General features: G+C 33.5%; 1 protein-coding gene across 8 annotated transcripts in view; it reads left to right on the top strand.

The window, feature by feature from the left end:
* The window catches only part of LOC132306160 (beta-carotene isomerase D27, chloroplastic), a 56541-nt gene that overhangs the window by 27016 nt on the left and 4340 nt on the right, over nt 1-25185 (top strand). Inside the window, exons 8-9 of one of the 8 annotated variants that reach the window (XM_059803422.1) lie at nt 1388-1461; nt 1662-1709. The exons of 1 other annotated variant lie outside the window; for it this stretch is intronic. In XM_059803422.1, the coding sequence (XP_059659405.1) occupies nt 1388-1461; nt 1662-1701 (114 nt within the window). In that variant the 3' untranslated portion in view covers nt 1702-1709. Of the gene's footprint in view, nt 1-1050; nt 1353-1387; nt 1468-1661; nt 1710-10840; nt 10989-25185 lie in introns of those variants that run through there. 6 more of the 8 variants (XM_059803420.1, XR_009481841.1, XM_059803417.1 and 3 more) reach the window with 6 other exon arrangements.

The raw sequence follows: 25185 nt of genomic DNA, 5'->3' as shown, positions 1-25185 counted from the left end.
ATGAGTAGTACTTGGATAAAAACCTTAGTGAAGATCTTTTCCTGTCTTTATATCTTTTCATTAGTTTCTTTAATCCAAATTAATTTTCCAACACAGTCAGTTTTTCATTTTAATTGTTAGTTAGTCACTCTCTCAAAATTTCATTATTCTCTTCCCATAAAATTTATTATCTTATTAAACAATTTTGTTAGCCAAAACACTTCATATTGCCCTAAATACTTTCAAACTTCAATAGGACTATCATATTCTCCTAAAGTCCTTTATAATTTCATAAATACAAATTTTACCTAACAATCCCTAATCCTACAAAAAAAACTATGTTCTCATTGTTCTTCCAACGGTTATTATATCCTTTTTAGTCTAAAGTTCCTAAATTATTTTAATCTATTTCTCAAAGTAACTTGTCATTTTTCACTAATTTCGTCATCCTTTATTAAAACCATCAAAAGATTCAAAACCTTCACTCTTAATGCATTTGATATGATCAAAATCCCTACTTTTCCTCTCCCTTAGTACAACACGTTTATATATTTTTCTTTCCACATCTCCAGTAACTAATTGTGAAGCGAATTTTTCACTTATTTAATCTTCATATAAGCAGCTATGCCTGTGGCTATTGGTATATTTTCCTTTCTTAAAATGAAAGGTAGAGGGTTTAAAGTCTCTTCAAGAATGTTGTGAGAATTCTTTGGTAGGACCAAAATAATAATAATAATAATAATTAAAATTAAAATTAAAATTCCGTATAAGCTCCGATATAAGGTCACTATATAACCTATAATTTCATGAGTAAACATCTTTAGGTTAAGTTTAAAGTCTCTTCAAGAATGTTGTGAGAATTCTTTGGTAGGACCAAAAAAAAAAAAAAAATTTTAAAAAATAATAATAATAATTAAAATTAAAATTAAAATTCCGTATAAGCTCCGATAAAAGGTCACTATATAACCTATAATTTCATGAGTAAACATCTTTAGGTTAATCCTTTAAATGCTGAGACTAAAAGTAAATTGACATCCAACCATTTTTTTCCATGTAATTTTAATGGAACAGTTCAAATTTGGAGTTATCCTTCCTCTGCTTGAAGATGATAGCACCCTCAGGGAGCCTTGTCTTGAAATATGTCCCAATGCCACTCGATGTAGAGAAAGCACCAAGAGCATAAATTTATTGCAATGTCCTAAGGCATAAGGTTGGTCATTCCATTGTGAGATAGATATGCAGCATTGATTTAACCTGTATATTTTTTTTGTTACACATAATATTGATTTATATATATATTGTTATCATTTAACCTGTATACTTGTTACTATGAAATTCTCAAATTCTTGAAATTATGTGTTTTTTCGAGCTTACCATCTAACAGAAATATCCATTGTTACCACTTCAGGCATGGTCAAATGAAACTTGTGGAACCATAACCATCATTGCTAAATACTGTGGTCACACAACTTGGATTTGGAGGTTGAGAAACATTGTAATACATTACTACTAGCATGCATTTTTTTATATTTCAAAGGGCTAGCTCATTGCTGAAGGCCTTTGCCTGTGTCTAAGGAAAGTAAGATGCACGCAACCTTACCTTAGTTTGGGAAGAGGTTGTTTTCTGTTTCTAACCTTGTCACGCCCTGATTTTTCCTCCTCTCTGGCCCCCTTCTTACCAGGGCTGCAAGGAGGGAAAGAAACCCCACTCAAGCTTTGTGATCATCCCCCCCCCCCCCCCCCCCCGGCGACAGGGTCGGGACGTCAAAGCTGTTGTGTGCTAGCATTTATGTGCGACAGGTGTGACTTGGAGGTGAATTGCATTGATAGGGCCAAATTTAGAGATTTTGAGTCGTCGCCACCTAATATTGAGTTTTGGTGTGTTATGTCACCAAAGATTCGGAAGATTTTGGATTGAATTTGGGGCCCTAAATTGTTACCCAAGAATTGAGTCAGGGGGAGGGGGGGTGTTTGAATAAAGTCATCAGCCAATTTTCTCAATTTATAGATTTACATTTTCTAATCAACAATTTAAGCAATTATGCAATAATCAAGATATGAAAGTAAACAATTAATGACACAATTGTAAAAGAGATAAGGGAAGATAAATTGCAAGAAGTGACTCGGCAATTTTAGTAAGGTTCGGAAACTTGTATTCCTTGGCTGAAGGCTCCTCTTGAGACTTCTCAATCCACTATGGTTTCTCCTTACTGGTGGAGAGCAAACCTTTACATGAAACAACTCCTTGCTTTACCTGGTTAAGAAAACAACCTTCCCTTAGTCTTCATTTGGGTCACACTAATCTGATGGGTCAAACCAACCCCTTACAATTGATAGTAATAAGAACAATGAAGTACAATAAATCTCTCGAAGATAGAAGTACAATTTTCGGCTTATTACTAGAGTATTGATGAATATAAGTGAAGCTCAAACTCTATGAATGAGAGAAGATGATATAAGTGAAGAGCAAAAGTTCTTATGAATTCAGTAGGATCTCTCAAGTATAGAATAGAGCAAAAGCTCTATGAAGATTCGAATAAGAGCAAAAGCTTTTTGAATCCTTAGTTAAATCTCTCAAGATTAATATATGAATGAATGAGAGAGATGAAGAGAAAATGTGAGAACAAAAGTTCTCTTTAATGCATAATAAGGTCTCTCAAGTATTGGCTCTTTTGCATGCCCACAATGTCCAAACATTGTGTATTTGTATCCCCATTGAAGAATATAGCCGTTTGGGGGCATAATGGTAAAGTCCCATGAGATTAATTGGTCAAACTAGCCGTTATTTCAACTTCTATCTCAGTATCGGTCGGTTGATGGTGTGAGTCGTATGCAGCAGAATATTTAAAAAGTTTTGATTATTCTAAAAACAAATCTTGTGTTTTTCTAACTTTCTTTATTTTAGCAATTTACAAATTAATATCATGCAATATAAAATAAAGCAAAGTAAAGTTAGAGATGAAATCAGGATTTTTAGCAAGGAAACCTTAGTTGATAAAATACGTCAACTATTTGCGTGGGAAAAACCTTGTAGACTATGTAGTCAAAAGTAAACCGATCCACTATGCTTGAAACAAAGTACACTGAACTTTAACTTTGGCTCACACTCTATCGTTCTATCAAACACCAACTGCTGACAATCCTCTGGCTTTGCGACTCCCCCATTCAACAACAACTTGACCTCAAGAGTATGCATAATATTTAGGGAAGAGTTGCAGGTAAATTAGACAATACTCCTTGAATGCTCCAACCCTTTCAAAGTATGATCGCTTTTACTTCTGTTCTTTAATCGTCTGAATTCGATGTGGAAGTAGATCTGCTTTTGTCTAATAGATATAGATGCAACTGTATGATCACGATCAGGATTTGAACACCACAACTCTAAACTCACTATGTGTTTATATGTATGTGTTCTAGAAAGATGACAGAGAAATCTCTTAGATTTTCTGCAAGACTAATCTTCCTAAGGCTTTTAAAAATAATGAAGTTAAAGAACAAAAGCCGTAAATAAACATATGTGTATGACATGGTTTATATAGAGGTTTGCAAAGTCCTATTCCTTCTGAAAATAAAGGAAAATTCATGCATAGGACTTGGAAGGAAAGTTGGATAAAAAAGGAATTAAACAGAACAAGGAAATTGAAAACTTATTGCTATCAGGACTTCTGGAACTGGTTCCCAAATTCAGGTACCGGTTCCCAAAGGACAGAATGGAGTTCTCGAATCTCAGTTTCTAGAACTGGTTCCCAAATTCAGGTACCGGTTCCCACTTGATAGAATCCAATTTGAACTTAGATTTTCTGTTTTTGGAAACTCTGGAAATATATCATGTAGGTATTTGTATACTAAGTGGGAAACGATGTCCTAACATGTTGTTCTTTCCTTTTCGATGATCAACAGTACTTCCCTCTCCTGAACAACCTTCGAATTCCGCAGTCGATGTCGATTCTGATATGGTAACTGAAATTACAACTCGACTAGGACTTGTTTTGTTACCGAAATATGCCATTAACAAAAATATGTCTCACAATCTCCCCCCTTGGCAATTTCGTGACAAAACCCTAAAAACAATTTATAATCTACCAAAAACAGAAAAGTAAATTACAACTGTTTAAGAAAATATGAAAATTTTAATCTCTGTTCTCTTCTGCTCTTGGACAAAAGTCCACCTAAATTCCTGCACATGGATCAAGCAAAACTATCAGTGAAAGTTTAATAAAATAAGTTAAAAATTCCCCTGAATAAATTATCCAAAAAATAATTTAGATTTTTTTCTCCCCCTTAATGTAATATTGTTCTCCTCCTTTTTAGAACTAAATTGACAAAGCAATTTAAACAAGTCATTTGGAGTAGAAACAATACTAAACAGAAAAAACAGTAATTAATTTATTACATGTCAGTAGTCAAAAGATAATATCCAAAAATATCAAGTGATGATAATGTAAAAACTGAACAAAATGTTATGCATGTATGATATGAACATAGAATCAAGCATCAACATCATCTTCGGCAAACAGAACAGTAGTAGTCGAAATCTCTACATCACCACCATCAGTGTCACTACCACTACCATCCTTATCATCCTCTGCATCCTCATTTGTCTTATCCTCCTCATCTCTGTTATCCTCAGGAACAAGTGACGGATCTGGAGGGGTTGGTCTGTAGACATCATTAGAAGTACTACCCATCCTCTGCTCTTTAAGAAATCTAACCTTTTCTTGTAGATCAAGAACAACATCCATCATGGCCTTCTGATTCTGAAGAATTAGTGAGTAGAGCAGATTAGTATCCTGTGTGGTGAAATTCTGTTTAGACGGAAAAATCTGAGTAATCTCAGGAAGAGATGACGAAGCAGTTGAACCCCTGCTAACTTTCCTAGCTGTAGCCCTGACAGATTTAGACTTGTTAAAAGCCCTAACATCCATCTCAGACATATCTCAATATGATGAGCTCGGGGTGGAAGTGGAATCTTAAAATGCCGATACAGACCTATGATGATCATAGGGAATGGAGATGACTTCTTCTTGGTATTGTTCTTGTAGTGTGCTATCATCAAACCATAGATAGAAGCAGCAAGATGTATTTGTGCATCAATAGATAAAAGATATAATACTTCTGCTCGATTTGAGGAGATAACATCCTTCTTCCCGAAGTAACCAAGATTGGAGATGGCAAACAAATTCAGAAACGCCACTTCATTCGTGAGATAACGAGATGGTATATAATCGGGGTATCTTGGCAAGTCTGGAACACACAGAGCATTGCAAATATCTTCCCACTTCAGTCCTGAATGATTAAGTGGAAGACAATAGCCCGTGCTAGTAAATCTCTTGGGAGTACCAAGGATTTTTCCAATGGCCTTTTCATCGACTACATGGTCTTTTCTAAATAACTACACTTCAAAATATCCTGAATTATAGACTTTCCGGATATTAGAGTAAAAGTACTGTACCATGTCTGTACTATAGGTACTCTCCATCCTTGTTAAGAAAAGCCAATTGTGCTTCTTAATGTAGTCAACAAGCTTTTTCCCCGGACTCTCTTTAAGCTTCTTCAAGTTCACATTCCGTTCGGATTTTATCGGACCATCTTTATACACTTTAGTGTATACCTTCCATGTATGTTTATTGTAGAAGTGTACTTGAGCAAACTCGACCTTTCCGATGTCGGAAACTGATGGATACCCAGATGGTATTTCAGTAGAAGGTGAGGAAGAATGGAGGAGAGAAGCTGGTTCTTCCTTTGAGCGTTTGAACCCTATTGTGGTTCACGGATGGAAACAATCATTTGAGCTCTCTTGGGAGGTGGAGGAGTAGCAATACGCTTTTCTTTGGCCTTTTTGGACAATCTTGGAGGCATCTTGTGTTCGGTAAATTTTGGTTTAAGGCCCCGAACTTCACTCGGTAATTTTGTCAAACATGTGTAGTGCGCTTCAATACTTGTTCTAGGACAAGCTTGTTTTGAATCTTCAAAACCCCCAACAATCAACAATGAATCAAGCACAGATAAACACAATATCAAACCCAAGGTCTTTAATCTTCAACTCCAAAGATATTGAACAAACTCAACCAAATCCTATAAGTTTTCTTTCTCAAAATCCCAAACTCCTTTTCAATCTTCAACTTCAACCTTTAATCTTCAAATCTCAAGATCAAATGGATGATTCCATGTTCAAACTTGCAATTTATGATGAAGTGATGCAAGATTGATACAAAACATATGAAGATATATATATACATATATATATATATATGCTGAAGAAAATAGAGAGAGAATGTATAGAGAGAGTATGCAACAATGCCCAATAAATCAAACAAAATGGGTTACTTAAAGCCAATTCCCGCTGCTAGGAACCGGTAGCCAATATGGGAACCGATTCCCACTGGGTAGTGAGCCTTTGCAAAGTGCGGACCACTTTCGAACCGGTACCAAACTTGTGGTACTGGTAGCCAAGCCCCAGTAAGGATTGGCCCTGCTACAAAGCATCTTGAACCGTTATGGGATTCCTTGAACCGGTAGGAACATGACAGTAGACATTTTAAAGACTTGAAATGTTTCTAGAAAGAAATTTCTATTGAACTTTTTGAATTACTCAATGATCAAACCAAAACAAAAAAATCTACAAACTAAAATCAAAAATCTTTTTGAATTTTTATAGTTTATCCATTTTTTTTAATAGTTTTTTAAAACAAAATTAAGAACAAAAATATTGAGCAGTTAACCAAAGTCTTTCGAGTTCACACATGATCCAAATTTTCAGAAAATATCTGAGGTATCTATGAACGAAAATCTCGACTCCACTAAATATTCAATCAATTTCAATTCTCAGGAAATAATTACGACACGAATTTTAACTTGTAAATTTTAATGAAACATTTAGAAATCAATCTAGCAAGTTCAAGTATGTGTGCAATCCATCTCATCAATTTTCAATCAATTATCAATAAATCATTGTCCAAACCATATTGATCGAAAAGTATCAAGATAAAATTGTCTTTAAACAATTTTTCTAAGTAAGATGGCTTTCACTCTAAAGAGCAGACAACAACTCTCCAATTCAACTCGTCTCCACTTTTCTTTTTACTCATTGAGCTCCACTTCAAAGTCTAATGGGAGCTTTCGAACAAATCTTAATAGGTAGCCTTTTCCAAACAAAGAATTCAGCATTTTTCAAAATCTTCTTTTCTTTTTCAAGCTGAATTTATTCATTTTTTTTTTCTCCTGATTTCAAGCTCCTATTTTTTTTCCAGACAATAACCTTTATAACTTTTATAATCAATATACCTTAGTCAACAATTCAAAGATTTTCAATCAAATTTTTCCAGATTTGGACTAGTGTACAAAAAGTTATGAACTTAAGAGATTCAAATTTAAAAACCCTTAATCAATGCAAATCAATTTTCATTGTATAGATTACAAACCCCGAATCTATTTTTAATCAAAAATCATGTGTCCAAATTTGCATTCAAAGATAAATCATAAATTCAATGGAAGAATTTTCTCAAATATACCATGAAGACTATGATCAGAAACTCAAACCTAAACCAAACCCTAGCAAGTGATCCAATGGTACAAAATTTTCTTTTAAACACAAAACATGATCACTGAATTTCATAGGACTTAGTTTGAAGTTGAAGTGCTTTCGGAAACTTGTTCCATGGACTCAATAGGCACATAATTGATTAAATCAAATTTTTTGATCCAAACAGTTTTCACTCTCATTTCCTTAAATTCTCTTTTATTCTTTACCTCTTTCTTAGGCAAATTTTCAACTATAGAAATCTTAGGTGTCACAATATTCTTTTTCTTCCTAGAACACACATTTTTCTTAGCATGAGAATTTTGAGAATGAATTTTAGAAAAATCTTTCTTTTTCCTGTGACGGCGTGAGTTATACTTATATCCATTCTTTCCACAAAAAGTGCAATGCAATAATTTAGGCACATAAGATATATCAGAATGTGGTGCATCAAGCAAACATGAATCATGCATATGATAATCAGCAGGTTTAACAAAAGTTATTTTATCTTGATTACGCGATGAACCTTTAACAAATCCTAATCCAGTTTTATCATTCACATCTTTACCCATGTTGATTATCTTATTCAAACTGTTTTGACTTAAATTGAATCATTTTAGTTTATCTTGTTCAGATTTCAATTCAATTTCAAGATAATCATTTTTCAAAGTAAGACATTCCTTCAATGAGTTAGCAATACTTACCTTATCCTTAAGAAAAATGATCTTCTTGTCAAGCTCAGTGATGACAGAATTGCTTTCAAAGCTTTCCTCTTTGCCCTCATCAATCTGTTTCTTTAGATATTTATTCTCTCCTTTTGCTTGAATAAGTTCCTTTGCTAGCTTATTGATTGCCTGTTTGACTTCAATGGTTTCTTCAACCATCTTTTTCAATTTTTCATCGTCTTTTTTAGCCTCTTGTACTTGTTCATCATGAACTTCATTGTTTTCGTTATCTAAAATATCAGAGTTAGATAAGATAACAAAATGAGGACCTCTTTCAAGAAAAGTGACATAAGAAAAATCATTAGTATCATCATTAAGAGAATCATTATCACTTAAAGCTGAATTTTCAGTCATAAAAACTTTCATTGTTTTTCCTTTATTCCTATCATTTTGTTCTTTCCTAGGACTAGGACAAACATTGGATGCATGACCTTTGCCACCATAATTCTAGCAAGTGAATTCAGTTTCTTTTGACTCTTCTACTTTCTTTTCATTAAACCTAAATTTCGACGACTTGTCAAAATTTTGATGATTGGCCATGTTATCATTCATTCTCCTCTGTTGTCTTTACAAGATCTGAGTGAATTGACTTGACAGAAAAGTAAAATCATCATCAGAGTTATCATCCACAGAATTCTCAACCTGTGTTGATTTTAAAACAAGATTTTTCTTTTTCTGATTTAAATCGAAGTTCTACATCTCAAAGGTTTTCAATGAACCTACAACCTCATAAACTTTACAGGAAGTTAAATCCCAATGTTCAGTGATGGTTTCAACCCTAATCTAAAATCTCTTAGGTAACGACCTTAAGATTTTCTCACAGATTTTCTTATCACTAACCCTTTTTCCTAATTGACGCAGTTCAAAAATTATTTCAAGAAGAATAGAATAAAAATCAGAAAAAGATTCATCTTCTTTTTTCATCACGATGTTTCCAAAGTCATGAGAAAATATTTGAATTTTGGACTTCACTTTTGAAGTTCCTTCATGAGTAACCTGCAAAATATCCCAAGTTTCTTTAGCAGTTTTACAATCAGAAATTCTAGCATATTCAGAAGGAACAACAGAATTAATAATTGCATATAAAGCTTTTTCAGTAGCATCATTACGCTCAGTTTCAATAGCAGTGAAAACAAAAGTATCTTTTAACTCTTTGACTTCTTTACCATCTATAGTTTTATCTACTATAGGTGGTGTATAACCAGATTCAACTATTGCCTAAGTTTTACCACCAGAATTTTACAAATAGGCTCTCATTTTTTATTTCCAAAAATTGTTATTATCTCCTTCAAACAAAGGATCACGTTGATTAGAATCGTCTTCTTTCAACGCATAAGATATGATTAAAAACCAATTTTTGAAATCAAAGCAAAACTTTCCAACAAGGATCAACTCAATGTATAGAGATCGACTCAATGTACGCAACGGAATATTTAGAAAGTTTTAATTATTTTAAAAACAGATCTTGTGTTTTTTTAACTTTATTTATTTTAGCAATTAACAAATTAATATCATGCAATATAAAATAAAGCAAAGTAAAGTTAGAGATGACACCAGGATTTTTAGCGAGCAAACCCCAGTTAATAAAATACGTCAACTGTTTGTGTGGGAAAACCTCGTGGACTGTGTAGTCCAAAGTAAACCGATCCACAATACTTGAAATAAAGTACACTGAATTTTGACTCTGGCTTACACCCTATCGTTCTACTAAACACCAACTGTTGACAATCCTCTAGTTTTGCGACTCCCCGTCCAACAGCAACTTGACCTCAGGCTTATGCTTGATATTTATAGAAGAGTAGCAGGTAGATTTGACAACACTCCTCGAATGCTCCAACCCTTTCAAAGTGTGATCGCTTTTACTTCTGTTCTTCAATCGTCTGAATTCAATGTAGAAGTAGATATACTTTTGTCTGATCGATGTAAATGCAACTGTATGATCACGATCAGGATTTGAACACCACAACTCTAAACTCACTATGTGTTTATATATATGTGTTCTAGAAAGATGACAGATAAGTTTCTTGGATTTTTTGCAAGACTAATCTCCCTAAGGCTTTTAAAAATAATAAAGTTGTAGAACAAAAGCCATGAATAAACCTATGTGTATGACATGGTTTATATAAAAGTTTGCAAAGTCCTATTCCTTCTGAAAATAAAGGAAAATTCATGCATAGGACTTGGAAGGAAAGTTGAATCAAAAAGGAATTAAACAGAACAAGGAAACTGAAAACTTGTTGCTATCAGGACTTCTAGAACCGGTTTCCAAATCTTAGTACCAATTCCCAAAGTACAGAATGGAGTTCTCAAATCTCAGCTTCTGGAATCGGTTCCCAAATTCAGATACCGGTTCCCACTTGACATAATCCAATTTGAACTTAGATTTTCTGTTTTTAGAAACTTTGGAAATATTCTATGTAGGTATTTGTATCCCAAGTGGGAAACAATGTCCTAACATGTTGTTTTTTCCTTTTCGATGATCAATAGTACTTCCTCTTCTGAACAACTTTCGAATTCCGCATTCAATGTCGATTCTGATATGGTAACTAAAATTACAACTCGATTAGGATTTGTTTTGTTACCAAAATATGCTAATTAAAAAAAATATATCTCACAGATGGTACATTTTCGGTCGGCTGAAAGTGCCTTGTTGCACGCATCGGTCGGCCGAAATGATGACTCTCAGAATCTGAACTTTCTGTTTTCCTGTTGGCCAGCTGCCACATACTGGGCATTATCACCAGTTCAGAAAATCTGTGCTGACAGTAAGTAAATGTCTTTACAGTATTTATATGTCCATTTACTTTAAGTTTACAATGTAAATAAGGAAATAACACCCATTTGGATTCAATAAAAAATATAAGAAAATTAAAATACAACTAAATCCAAATGTAAAAATTCAGTTTTTGTACAAATTTGAATTTCTGACAGTTTTGGTAAAAATGAATCCTTATGTAGATCAATGTAGAATTAATGAAAAATTCGCATAAAATCATATTTGGCTATTTGAAGTGTAAAGAGTAATTACCGAGAAAATTTGTTTTGAAATAATCATTATTTCAAAAATTCATTTTTCACACTTAGCCGTTTTTCATACTTAGCCAAAAAGACAGTTTTTCATCAGGTGCATACTAGGGTCCTAATGTCCTTTACCAAGGTATTGTAACAAAGGTTTTATAGATGAATAAATAAGTTATAAGCCTTAACCTTTACTTTCTAGAGACCAAAGTGAATCATGTAATTGGTGTGTGTGGACTTAATATTCTAGCACAAGTGTTGAGTCCTTTCAAAGTTTAAGCAAGCTTGAACTAACTCATTCTTTAGTAATGACTTCATATGTTAATTATATATGTGAATGAAGTGCATAGTCTATTGCTAATGGATATAGGAACATATGAATGATAATGATGATATGCATGATCTTATAGAAATGAGATTCAAATGGATTCATAAATACATTGACATTGAATCCTAAACACTCACCAATCTATCTATCCATTTCTTCATTTTTTTTGCCATGATCATTTATGTTTCTAGGTATTCTTGCTTCCTTACTTTCTTTGAGTTGCTTGCTTGTTCATTGTTGTCCAAGTTATCTTTGGATGGACTTTACATTTGGTTCCTTACAACTTCATGTCTTCTTTGTATTTATTGCTTTACTTGATGTGATATTGAATAATGGAATACTTGGAATGATCTTTAATGCTTCATTGAGATTATTCTTTGAATATGAATAATCTATAACACTCGATGTAAACATTAGTCCTTAAATACCATTAATGGTTTGTTATCATCAAAACATCTAGATTGTCCTTGGATGATATCCTTAAGGTCAACAATCTCCCCCTTTTTGATAATGACAAAACATTGATGTGTTTATACGCAAGTGGAGTGACATTTGAAAAATAATTCCCTCAATCAAAGTGCATATAATGAACATAATGTCATAAAATAGCATGCTTGTACATTCTATATCTATTTTAGACATTTACATGCATTTAAAATCATACATAGTGAATCACATCCATATTTCTCCCACTTTGTTATCTCAAAAAGGTGGGAGGCCTAGGCAACTTCATTAAGCATATGTCATTAAGCATAGAGAAGTAATGTCAATCAAGAATTGGTAATCATAGTATTAATGATTATAATATGCTTTGGAATGAAACATGTAAGCAATTATATCATAAGAGGCCAATTTCATTGATAGCATGAGTTTCAAGACATCATTAAGGTTCATGGCATATACAAAAGTATATATAAAACTTAAACTAAAGATAAAACATAAACTCAAATAGGCAAAAGTATACATAAGTATACATAGTAAAAAAATAAAAAATGAAAAAAATAAATTTGAAGCTTTAACTAGAATAAGCCAAAAGGCAAACAACCTTTGTAGAGGAAAATCTAGGAATTTAATGTGTTTCAATCCTAATATATTTTTCCCATTTGATATTTTCAATAATGAGGGAAAAAAAATTTAAAGTCATTAACGCTCATAAGAAATGAATATAATGACCAAAAAGTCATTTTAATACATGTTTGACAATATACAAGATAAGCCAATTAAGCGAAACAAATCATGCAATATTCCTTTACAAGAGATTACCGATAATCTCCTCCTATCAATATGCTTCTATTTACATCATATATCATTCAATGATTATGCAACTAATGGAACAATGAAGCAATGATAGGTAAAGTATGATTAAGATATATCATGAAGCAAGTCATACTTAAAAACCCTTAATTCATTAATAGAAATAATAAGTTTGCATCATTTGAAATTTTTGGATTTCCCAAAGGCATATAAGCAAATAAAAAGATGTAACAAATTATGAAAATAAATATGAGATGTTACAACCAAGATTTGCTAATGTAAGTATGTGCATAATATATCTCATGATACTAAAACATCTCATTTTTCTCATCCAAAAAAAAAATAATAATATGCTTTGGGAATAATTATCTTAAATCATATGTCATTTAAGTTTAGAGATGATTAAATAGGGATTGGAGCATGAGAAGTTAGAGAGAATGAGATGAAATTATAACACCTAGGAGCAAGTATGACCAAAATAATAAAAAATAAGGCCTTGATACCAAAATTTCTTCTTTTATAAAAATATGCAAATTAGTATATAATTGAGTGCTCAAAATGTTTTTAGAAACATATATGACATAAAAAACATATATCATATGTAAGTAGTGTCACTACTACTAGTCATATGAAATGAACTCCTAATTATGCAAAAACATATCTTCTTTGAGGGATGTGGTGAGAGATTAGCTACATGATTTTCCATGTAAATAAGTTTAATATCTCTTTTACACACATTCTTTAAGAAGTGATGTAAAAACATTACATGAAGTTTTAAAGTGCTAAAAATAGATACATCAAAGTAGAATAGTACTTAATATCGCATTAGTCATCTAAATTAGAATAAAAATGTTCTTTAAGAATCATAATCCCAAGATTAAAGTGTCAAATAAATATATAAATTTTAATTTTCATGACACTAAAGGAGTTTCACTCCTTAGAAGAAATCAAGTTTACTCATCATGCTAATTCCAATTTATTTTGCATAGTAAAAGTAAACTTCTTTGTTCAAAACATAAATGTTGATTTAAAGACAATATTATTCATGTAAGTGCAATCAACACAATGTCATCAAATGATTTTGAACATGATACCAATATATATAAATTTTATCAAAAATCATCACTCATGAGAAAATCACGTAGCCTTTCAAAATGAGCTCTAGGAGCTTATTTATAAATGCAAAAGGCAATTAATAATTTTAAACATGTAGGCTCTATTTGTTTGGACGTAAAATATTTTTTAGAAAATATTTTTATTTTTTTTTATTTTCTGGTGTTTGGTTGTCGTAAATTATTTACGAAGAAAAAAAATATTAAAATTTAACAAAAATAATTTATCCATTAATTTTCGACAAGTTATTTTATATACCCCGCCTAATGGATTCGACCTCAATCTTGACGTAAACCTTTGTTAAACACTGACAAAGTAAAAATAAAGTAATATTTTACCTGAAAAAAAAAAATATTTTCTAAAAAGAATATTTTACATCGAAACAAACGGAGCTGTAGTTCAAAATTTATGAATTTCAAATCCGGGTGATTTTTTCTCAATAGACTTTTTAATATGGAGTCAATAAAATCATGCATTTGATAAAAATTATTTCATGCAAAAACATGTAACATTCTTATTGCTTTAATCAAAGTCACATGTACATAAAGATATATTTTCAAGGTATTTTTCTTGGTTGAACCCTTGGGAATAAATTATAGCTTAGTTACTAATAATAACCCACAATGCATATTATAACGTAATAAGATTGAAAGTCTTCATATTCAAATCACATACTCCAAAACACGCTACTTTTTAAGAAAATTTTCATATAAACATTTTAAGATGAGTGGTATGATAAGATCATCATAATAAATAATTACAAATAATTCATATGAATGTAAAAATAAATTTTCAATTCTTGAAAATCATGCACTAAAAATAGTTTGCATAATTGATGAATACTTGAATTATAATAGAAGAAAATTTCCACATTATATGAATGATTCCAACAAATCATAAAATAAATAATCAAGCAATTCATAGCATGGAAAGATTGTGTGGAGTTTTACTAATTACCTTGCCCTTAGGGTTGTTCCCAAGTGTGATGCTTCTTTCCTAATCCTTGATTGAAGAAGATGCCATTAAGTAACCTTACAAGAAAATGTTGCATATTCTCCTTTTGGTATCCAAATTTTCTTAGGTCCATATAAGTTGGGCAATGAAACATAAGTTTCTTTTGGAACCAAAATCTTTTTTGACCTCAACTTTTTTCTAAATGAGCAATCATGAATTTTGTGTCCTAGTCTCTTATAATAATTACATTTAAAGGGTTAAACATCACTTTTGATAAAGTGTTCATATAACAAATTTCTCATTTTCAATAAATATGTATCTTTATAGTGAGGATTATATTCTAAGTCATTTTTTATAAAGACACTTCTTTGATTATTAAGCATAATACTTAAGTTCTCCTTTTCTTTGGTAAGCTTTGCTAAAATGTCATTTTGATCATCAATGATTTTCTTGAAAGACTCATTTTCGAAAACAAGATCGATTGATGACGACTTTTTAGAGAGTACACATTTCATTTCATTTTTCAATAACTCATTTTCAATTTGAATCTTTTCTAATTCCTACACAAGATAATGATTTTCTTTTTTTAAAGAGTCATTTTTCATTTAAACATTTTTATATCTTTGAGATAGATCATGGTTTTTCTTTTTAAATGAAACACATTTCACAAAAATTGTCTCTAGCACACCATGTAACTCTTTATACAAATCATTATGCTCATCAACTAATTTATTATAGGAAGTTTCTAAATCAAAAGAATTATGATTATAATTTATCTCATCTTGATTGACCATGAGACAAAGATTAACTAACTCTTTGATATTACTTGCTTCTTTGCTAGAAGCTTGGAGAGCTATACTCTTCTTTTGCATTGCGTCACTTTCTTCACTATAAGTGGATGAGTTAGCTCTACCAATAACATTCAAATGATTAGTAATATTAGTAAAACTATAATGCATCTCATTTATGCTGGAGGGTTCATTTATATTTGATTCCTTATTATGACTTGATCCAATATAGGCTAATTCAAGTAAGTCTTAAATTTCTTTAACTTTTTTACAAAAGATAATTTTACTGAATTCATTTTTGCTTAATGCACAATAAATCATATGGCTAAAGCATTACGTTGAATTAATCTATGATCATTTTCACCACATTCTCTTTTTGATTTGAAATTTCATTTCCTTCAATAACTTTAGTTGGGATATGACCACCATTTTCTATAACTTTCCATACATCAATATCAATACTTTTTAGAAAGACCCTCATTTTAATTTTTCAATAAATATAATCATTGCCATCAAAATAAAGAGGTTTATCAATGGGTTGACCTTCTAAGTGTGTGATACTACCATTGTTGGCCATAGTTGTACTCTGAGACGATTAAGTCTTTTAATAGAGTTTAAACTCGGATACCAATTGTTACCTAAGAATTGACTTTAGAGGAGGGGTGAATAGAGTCAAAGGTAGAGTCAATAGCTAATTTTCGCAATTTATAGATTTACAATTTCTAATCAACAACTTAAGCAATTATGCAATAATCAAGATATGAGAGTAAACAATTTATGGCACAATTGTAAAAGAGATAAGGGAAGAGAAATTGTAAACAATGACTCGGCGATTTTAGCGAGGTTCGGAAACTCCTACTCCTCGGCTCGAGACTCTTCTTGAGACTTCCCAATCCACTATGGTTTTTCCTTACGGGTGGAGAGCAAACCTTTACATGAATCAACACCTTGCTTCGCTTTGCTAAGAGAACAACATTCCCTTAGTCTTCATTTGGGTCACACCAATCCGGTGGGTCAAACCAACCTCTTACAATTGATAGTAACAAGAACAATGAAGTACAATAATTTAATAGAATCTCTCAAGTGTAGAATAGAGCAAGAGCTCTACAAAGATTCGAACAAGAGCAAAAGCCCTTTGAATCCTTAGTTAAATCTCTCAAGATTAATAAATGAATGAATGGGAGAGATGAAGAGAAAATGTGAGAACAAAAACTCTCTTTGATGCCTAATAAGGTTTCTCAAGTGTTGGCTCTCTTGCATGCCCACAATGTCCAAACATTGTGTATTTATAGCCCCATTGAAGAATATAGCCGTTTGGGGGCATAATGGTAAAGTCCCATGAGATTAAATTGTTAAACTAACCGTTATTTCAAATTTTGTCTTAGTGCCGGTCGGCTAATGGTACACTTTCGGTCGGCTGAAAGTGCCTTGTCGGTCGGCTGAAACGATGACTCTCAAAATCCAAACTCTCTATTTTCCTATCGGCCGGCTACCACATACTGGGCTGACCCTTCGAAAATCTGTGTTGACAGTTTTGTTAAAGTAAATGTCTTTACAGAATTTATATGTCTACTTATTTTAAGTTTACAATGTAAATAAGGAAGTATTTTCCATTTGGATTCAATAAAAAATATAAGAAAATTGAAATCCAATTAAATCAAAATGTAAAAATTCAGTTTTAGTATAAATTTGGATTTCTGACAGTTTTGGTAAAAATGAATCCTTATGTAGACCAATGTAGAATTGATGAAAAAATCTCATAAAATCAGATTTAGCTATTTGAAGTGTAAGGAGTAATTACCGGAAAAAATTATTTTGAAATAATCATTATTTCAAAAATCTATTTTTCACACTTAACTATTTTTCATACTTAACCAAAAAGACAGTTTCTCATTAAGTGCATGCTGGGATCTAATGTCCTTTACCAAGGCATGCTAACAAAGGCTTTATAGATGAATAAATAAGTTTTAAACCTTAACTTTTACTTTCTAGAGACCAAAGTGAATCATGTAATTGATGTGCATGGTCCTAGCATTTTAGCACAAGTATTGAGTCCTTTCAAGGCTTAAGCAAGCTTGAACTAACTTATTCTTTAGCAATGACTTCATACGTCAATTATATATGTGAATGAAGTGCATAGGCTATTGCTAATTGATATAGAAACATACAAATGATAATGATGATATACATGATCCTATAGAGATAAGCTTTAAATGGATTCATAAATACTTTAACATTGAATCCTAAACACTCACTAATCTATCTACCTTTTTCTTCATGTTTTGGCTATAATTATTTATGATTCGAGGTATTCTTGCTTCCTTACTTTCTTTGAGTTGCTTGCTTGTTCATTGTTGTCCAAGCTATCTTTGGATGGACTTTGCATTTGGTTCCTTGCAACTTCATGTCTTATTTGTATCCATTGCTTAACTTGATGTGATCTTGAATAATGGAATACTTAGAATGATCTTTAATGCATTATTAAGGTCATTCTTTGAATGTAAATATTATATAACATTCAATGTAAATATTAGTCTTTAAACACCATTAATGGTTTGTTATCATCAAAACATTTAGATTGTCCTTGGATGAAATCCTTAAGGTCAACATGGATGACTCGCGGTCTGCTTCACCAAAGCTGGGATTCGGGGGTTTATTTATGCTTGGAGAAGGTTTTAGGCACCCCAAGACGCCCGTACCAAGTACGGTTACTTATTCTCTATGCTAAATTCCATTTCCATTCATATGATTGCGCGATGATCAAATAGGGGTACATGCATGCAAGTTTTTCAGTGATGGTATAGAAGGTGGTGATGGGGATGATATGTGGTGAGATGGAGATTGAATGATGGATGATAGTCTCGGTGGAGGAATGATTACTGTGATAAGGGACATGACTGAACTTTAAGGAGTGCTTTAAGATACCTATGTATCCTAAGGTGAGGGAATCAAGTCAAAACGTAGTTCAGGATTGGTGCAATAAAAGAGGGGTGAGTCAGTGGTGACTCCAAATGAGATTAAGGACCTCCGTTCGCACTGAGAGATGATTTGAACCTTGTGTGGTTCAAAAGATGAGTTTTTAGGCCTCCGCCCATAAGGGAAAGAAGCAAACATCGGCGTGCCTACTTAAATGAGTATTGTGAGAGGTCTCACCCGAAATGTTGATTTGAATGTAACGTAGAGGGCTTATGGTGCCTCTGAGTGAACAGGGGAAAGCAGGCATCGTAGTGCTTACTTGGAAAAGTATTGTTAGGGGGTCTTCACCTGAATTGATGATTGATAGACAGAGGACTCATGGTGCCTTTGAGTGAGTATTGTAGGGTCTCCACCCACTGTGAGTTTAGTTGCAAAGTTACATAGGGATGTTTTGGCATCCCTAAATGAGTATTATAGGGTCTCCACTCGATGATGAAAGGATTGTGAGCAGGGGTGAGCGTTATGGTGCTCATAGTTGAGTATTATAAGGTCTCCACCCAAGATAAGGACATTTTGGCATCCCTGAATGAGTATTACAGGATCTTCACCCAAGGAGGTGATTAGTAGACGGGGGCTTTTTGGTGTCCTGAATGAGTATTATAGGATCTCCACCCAAGGAGGGGATTGATAGACATGGGCTTTTTGGTGTCCCTGAATGAGTATTATAAGGTCTCCACCTAAATTTATGATTCAAATGTACCGAAGGCAGTCCATGGTGTGAGTGTCCTAAAGTTGTGCCATGTTGGAGGGATGATTGAAAATGAGGTTCATTAGATCCTGACATGAATGTTCACTTATTTAGAGGATGTTTTCGAATTACAAACCACAATTCCTTTTGCGCACAACTAGGCAGGTTCCCAAGAAGAATGGACGAGATCATTACAATCTTTCTTAAAGACCCAATCCCCTCTAAACGACGTAATCGCCTATTTTTGTCGGAACGATTCTAGACATTATGCAGTTAGGGATACATCGGTAGTAACGATGATCCTAAGCCGGTCGTAAAGCATTCATGTTTCGGATGGTCCATTCGGGTCTATTTTTAAAAACTGTTCCCAACATGTGTGATCGATCACATGGTACATCGAATCGATCGAACCTAGATTGATTATAAAGGTGCTCAGATCGATCGAACATACAAAGGACAAACTATTATTGAAAATTTTTTAATTTTGAAAATTTGAAATCTTTTTGAATTTTTGATATATATATATTTTTTTTAGAAAATTCAAAATCAATAAAAAGTCAACAGGGAAAACTCTGAACAATTGGAGAGAATTTCGGACGATGGGACAGAGACATGAAATTATGCAGAACTTCAAAAAATTTATAAGTATGGAAGTGAAATCGATTACAGGGGCAACCGGATTGATCGAAGTGCACTTGGAACGATCGAACAGAAAGTTCGAACGATGGACAGAGACCTGAAAATATGCAGAGAATTTTGAACGATGGGACAGAGACATGAAAATATGCACAGAATTGACTGCAGAGATGTTCGATCAATCGAAGGTGTTCTTGTGATCGATCGAACAAGCACTAAATGCCTAATTTGGAGATGAAATGCACACATTCCCTATCAAAACCTCAAAACAGAAAAGGATGATCATAGATTGTATCTAGACGACGTAAGAATAGAAAATAAAAATAAATGAGGGAGGAATAGGGTTAGAAAACCCTATGAAGCACTAGTGTTTAACGTCTCTAGTAAGACGTTGGGCTCTTTTAGCCCGGATCAAAGATCTTGGTAGGCATCCCCTTCTTAATGGGGTGAATGGAACTTTAAACCCCACCCACCAAACTATTCCCTAAAGAACTTGTTGGATTTGGTTCAAGTAAAATTGACGGCCTTTGGTTAACAAAATTTTTGGGCTCTCATGCCCGTTCAACACTAGATTTAAAACAATTTCTTTTGAAGCCTTTTTGGAAAGCAAACCATTTGATGTTTCTACACCAAGCAAGGACTCATTCTTTTCAAATTCATTTGCACAACATTTTTCAACAACACATATACCTTCATGTTTGTCCATAGAATTGGGGGTTGGATTAAAAATGTTCAACTTCACTTTTATGTGACCAAATGAGATTTTCATTATCCCCGTCCTACAATTGATGTTGGCATTAGTGGTAGCTAAGAAAGGACGGCCAAGGATAATTGGAATTTAGCTCTTAGGATTTAGGACCAGTTCTGTGTCAGTGACAATGAAATCGATCGGGAAGAAGAACTTGTCAATTTTAATCTAAATATCTTCGATGATACCCAGGGGCTTTTTAATTAATCGGTCGGCTAGTTATAAAACTACCGACGTCGGTTGCAAACCACGTAAGCCCAATTGAACATAAACCGAATAGGGGAGAAGATTCACACTTGCTCCTAAATCAAGAAGAGCCCGATTGATAACATAATCACCAATAGTGCATGAAGTGGTTGGCGAACCGGGGTCTTTGAATTTTGGGAGGGTGTTGTGTTGCAAGATAGAGCTTACTTGTTCGGTTAGAACAACTTTTCTTGGTGCTTGGCTTTTGTTTTTCCTTTTAAGGGTGCAAAGATCTTTCAAAAATTTGGCATAAGCCAGAATTTGTCGAATTGCATGTAAGAGAGGAAGATTGATTTTGACTTGCCTAAACATATCAATGATTTCATTGACCTTACTTTGTTGCTTTTTAAGAGAGATGGATGCTTTTAAAGCATCCAGAAATAAAGCCTTACGCTCAAAAGTTTTTTCAAAAACATTCTTTGAAGCATTTTCAACAATGGGATTTTTCACATTCAATGAAGGAGGAATGGGATGTGAGATGGGACAGGTGTCAACTTTGGGTTGCACCGGTTCAATCTCTTCATTGGGAACACCAACTTGGTTGTCAAGAACTCTTCCGCTTCTCAAAGTGGTCACCGCATTCACATGTTCAAGTGTGTGACCTTCCGAAGAGGAATTGGTCTCCACAACAAATTATTGCTTTGGTGGTGGATTCAAAGGCATTTTTCCTTTCTCCATTGCATTTAATGTGCTAGCTATTTGCCCGACTTAAGTTTCTAGCTTTGCAATCGATGGGGATTGAGAATGAAGCAATTGAGTATTTGCCTCCAAAGTGTCCAAAGCGGATAAGATTTTCTCTTCAAATGCGGGACTTCTTGAATTATCTTGAGAATATGATGATTGGTTTGGAAAATGATAGTTCAAAAATTGGTTTCCATTTGGTGCTTGGTAAGATGAACAATAACCTTGGGATCCTTGGCCTTGCAAAGGGGGCGGAACATACTTACTTTGGAAACCACTTTGGGGAGGGTTTGAGCCTTCCCCTTGGCTTTTTCAAGAGAAATTTGGATGGTTCCTCCACCCAAGATTATAGTGAATGCCATAGGGATTATTCCCTTGGTTAACAAAAGCGGCATTCACTTGTTCATGGTGTTTACTGTGCGCATGTCCATGAGGACAATTGGAAGTAGAATGCAAAACACTAAAACAAGTCATGCATGATTCATTAGAAGGATGATGAGCATGATTAGGGGAGGAAGGCACTTGGTGGGCTAAATTTTGGTTAATCAAAAATTGATCAAACTTTTGAGATAAAGACTTCACTTCGGCAACTATATCACTAGAATTATAAACTTGATATAAGCTTACATTCTTCCTCCCACCTATATTTCTACCATTTTTAGATGATAAAGATCGGTGCATAGAGTTTCACTCATGCTCTCATATAAGCGCCACACATTATCTTCATGCTTATCAAGATAAGAACTACCAATAGAAGTATCAACCATACCTTTATGGTTGTCCGACAAACTTTCAAAGAAGTATTAAACTAATTGCCATTTAGGGATGTCATGGTGAGGACATTTCCTAAGCAAATTGTTCAATCACTCCCATGCGTCATGAAACATTTCCCCATCCCCTTATGAGAATTTACGAATTGAAGTTCTCATTGCATTGGTCTTAGACACCGGATAGTACTTTTTCAAAAACTTTTGTTGCATCTCTGCCCAAGTAGTTATAGAAAAAGGTCTTAAATTGTTGAACGGATATTTTGCTTTGTCTTTTAGGGTGAAAGGGAAGAGTTTTAACCTCAAAACTTCTTCCGGCATGTTCGTGTATTTCACGGTGGAACACACTTCAAGAAATTCATCTAAATGCTTATAAGGTTCTTCATTTGGTAGCCCATGGTAATTGGGAAGCATTTGGATTGTTTATAGTTTAATCTCACAATGGTGTGCTCTAAATGGAGGGAGTTGAATGCATGTTGGTGCATTGTACTCATTGGGCACATAATGGTCTCTTAATGCAAGGGAGAGGATTCACAACCGGTGGCTCTACATAAGCCCCATGATTTGCTTGAATAACGGGAGGTGGAGCTGGTGGTACAAAGAATGGCCTTGGCATTCTCATTGGAACTTGGCCTGGTTGTTAAGGAATGAAAGGTCTAGGCATGCCTAATGGTACTTGCATGTTATCATGTTGTTGATGCACATTAGGGTGAAGAATACCTTATTGGTCAATGTGACCAAGGTCCTCAACATGGTCTTAATTATGTTCCTCCATTGATGAAATAGAGTCACTTGACTTACCCTTCCCCTTGTATTACGAACAATTGATTCAAGATTAAAATTTAATAGTATAAGAGTAGGATTCAAAAACCTACGACCATGCATGCACAATCAAAACAAGCAACAACTCAACAAATAGCAAGTAGCAAACATTTCTCTTCCGCAACAAGTCAATCAACAACAAACCTCCACATACATTGGTCCCATACTCCCATGTTTTCAAAAAATGCAAGAAAATAAATTGTCATCACGCGGGCCGACGATTTAACTAAGCAAGAGAGTTAGAAAAACTCACAAAAGATCCTTAAGCAACTTCAAAATAAATAAATAAATAACTTTTGCCATGCTTTGCAATTTTTTTTTTTTTTTTTAGCTGTTTATGCTTTACTTAGCTTAGCTTGCTTCTTTACTTTGAAGTTCATTTGTTTCACTTTCCTTGGCTCCAAGTACTTAGCCAATCAAGAACAAACACAATAAGTAAACAAAATAAAATAAAGTAAAAACAAGATCAAATGAGTACTAATTCCTAATTAATCCCGAATACGGTGTTGCCAATCCTTGGCAACGATGCCAAAACTTGGTATTAGACTTGTCGTGGGGTACACCAAAGCTCAAAGTGTGATGAAATGTGGCCAAGTTTGAATTTGTAAAATGCCACTACCACTACTAACTACTACTAACGTAGCAAGAGTGAGTAGGGATCATCCTAAGGAAAAACCACGGTATTTCGGAATTAATGTTGGATTAGTAGGTCAAATGATCAAAAGAGAAGTTTGTTGGTTGAATTATACTACAATTTAAGCTAAAATAATACAATATAAAACAACTACACAAATGAGTAGTAGAGAATGAGAGAAGATTCTTGGGACATAAAGTTTACCACTAAGTATTGCCTTTCTAGACATTCAATATTTAATAGATTAGGGGGATTATATGTTGTAAAGGAAGTGTGTGCCATTAATTGAAATATTAAATATGGATGGCAAGAAAGCATACATTGTTTAATTAATCTAAAGAATATCACAACATATCAAATTAAGCCATTAATCCTTTCATAAACCCACAATTAATGCACACTCAATAAATTAGAAAAATATGCTACTTGTATTCATAAGCATGGAACATCAAACAATAAGAATGGATTGTCCACCTATCTAGGAAATTAAAGTAATTACACTACAACTATGATAATGACATGAATATTAAACTAATTAAGCTAAGGAGGTGGCATAATCCATCAAGAAATAAGTATGAGCCATCAAATAAACTACAAGAGTAATCAATTTAAGCATCATGCCTTGATCATCACTAGATTCATAATATCAACACATATAGACATGCATCAATGTCACAAAATCTAGAGAAAAACACATGAACATTCATTCTAACTTACATAGACATATGGATATAATTAAATAATCAATTGGAATCATTAAACTACACAAATCATGTAGAAACAAGATTTATATAAATATGAGGTCAAGACAAGAATTACAACACAAATCCCCATTAATTACAAAACATCAAAGTCTAGGCTATCTTTAGCCCGAAGAGAATGGTTTAACCACTCATTGATGTTGTCATCCAATCCTCAAGGGCTATCTTCATGGTTGAATTCATCCTCCTCCCTTGGTATTCTTGGTAGAAACCCTAGATGAGTGGAAGAATTTTCCCAAAATGTATGTTTTTCTCTCTAATCTCTAGCCAATTCTCTCTAACTAACCAACCTGTTACTAAAAATAGCCAAATTACTTATATAAGTAGCTCAAATGTCACACCCAATGGTCAGACCTAGTGCACTAGGACCTCCAAATGATTGCACCACGAGCACACCTTCAATTCGGTTTAAAATCTGTTTTGCACACAATTTGAGGCAGTTCGATCGATCACATGGTTGCTTTGATCGATCGAAGTATGGCGGCGCAATTATTTGGATAAGGACAAAGGCTGAGATATTTTTGGGAAAAAAGGACAAAAGTGGTTGG

The sequence above is a fragment of the Cornus florida genome, unplaced genomic scaffold (assembly GCF_030987335.1).
Source record: "Cornus florida cultivar Cherokee Brave unplaced genomic scaffold, ASM3098733v1 CherokeeBrave_3.0.0_Hap2_Chr05, whole genome shotgun sequence".
In the NCBI taxonomy this organism is placed as follows: Eukaryota; Viridiplantae; Streptophyta; class Magnoliopsida; order Cornales; family Cornaceae; genus Cornus; species Cornus florida.
Note: the sequence above shows the minus strand (reverse complement) of the source record. Positions and strands in the feature narration are given on the sequence as shown.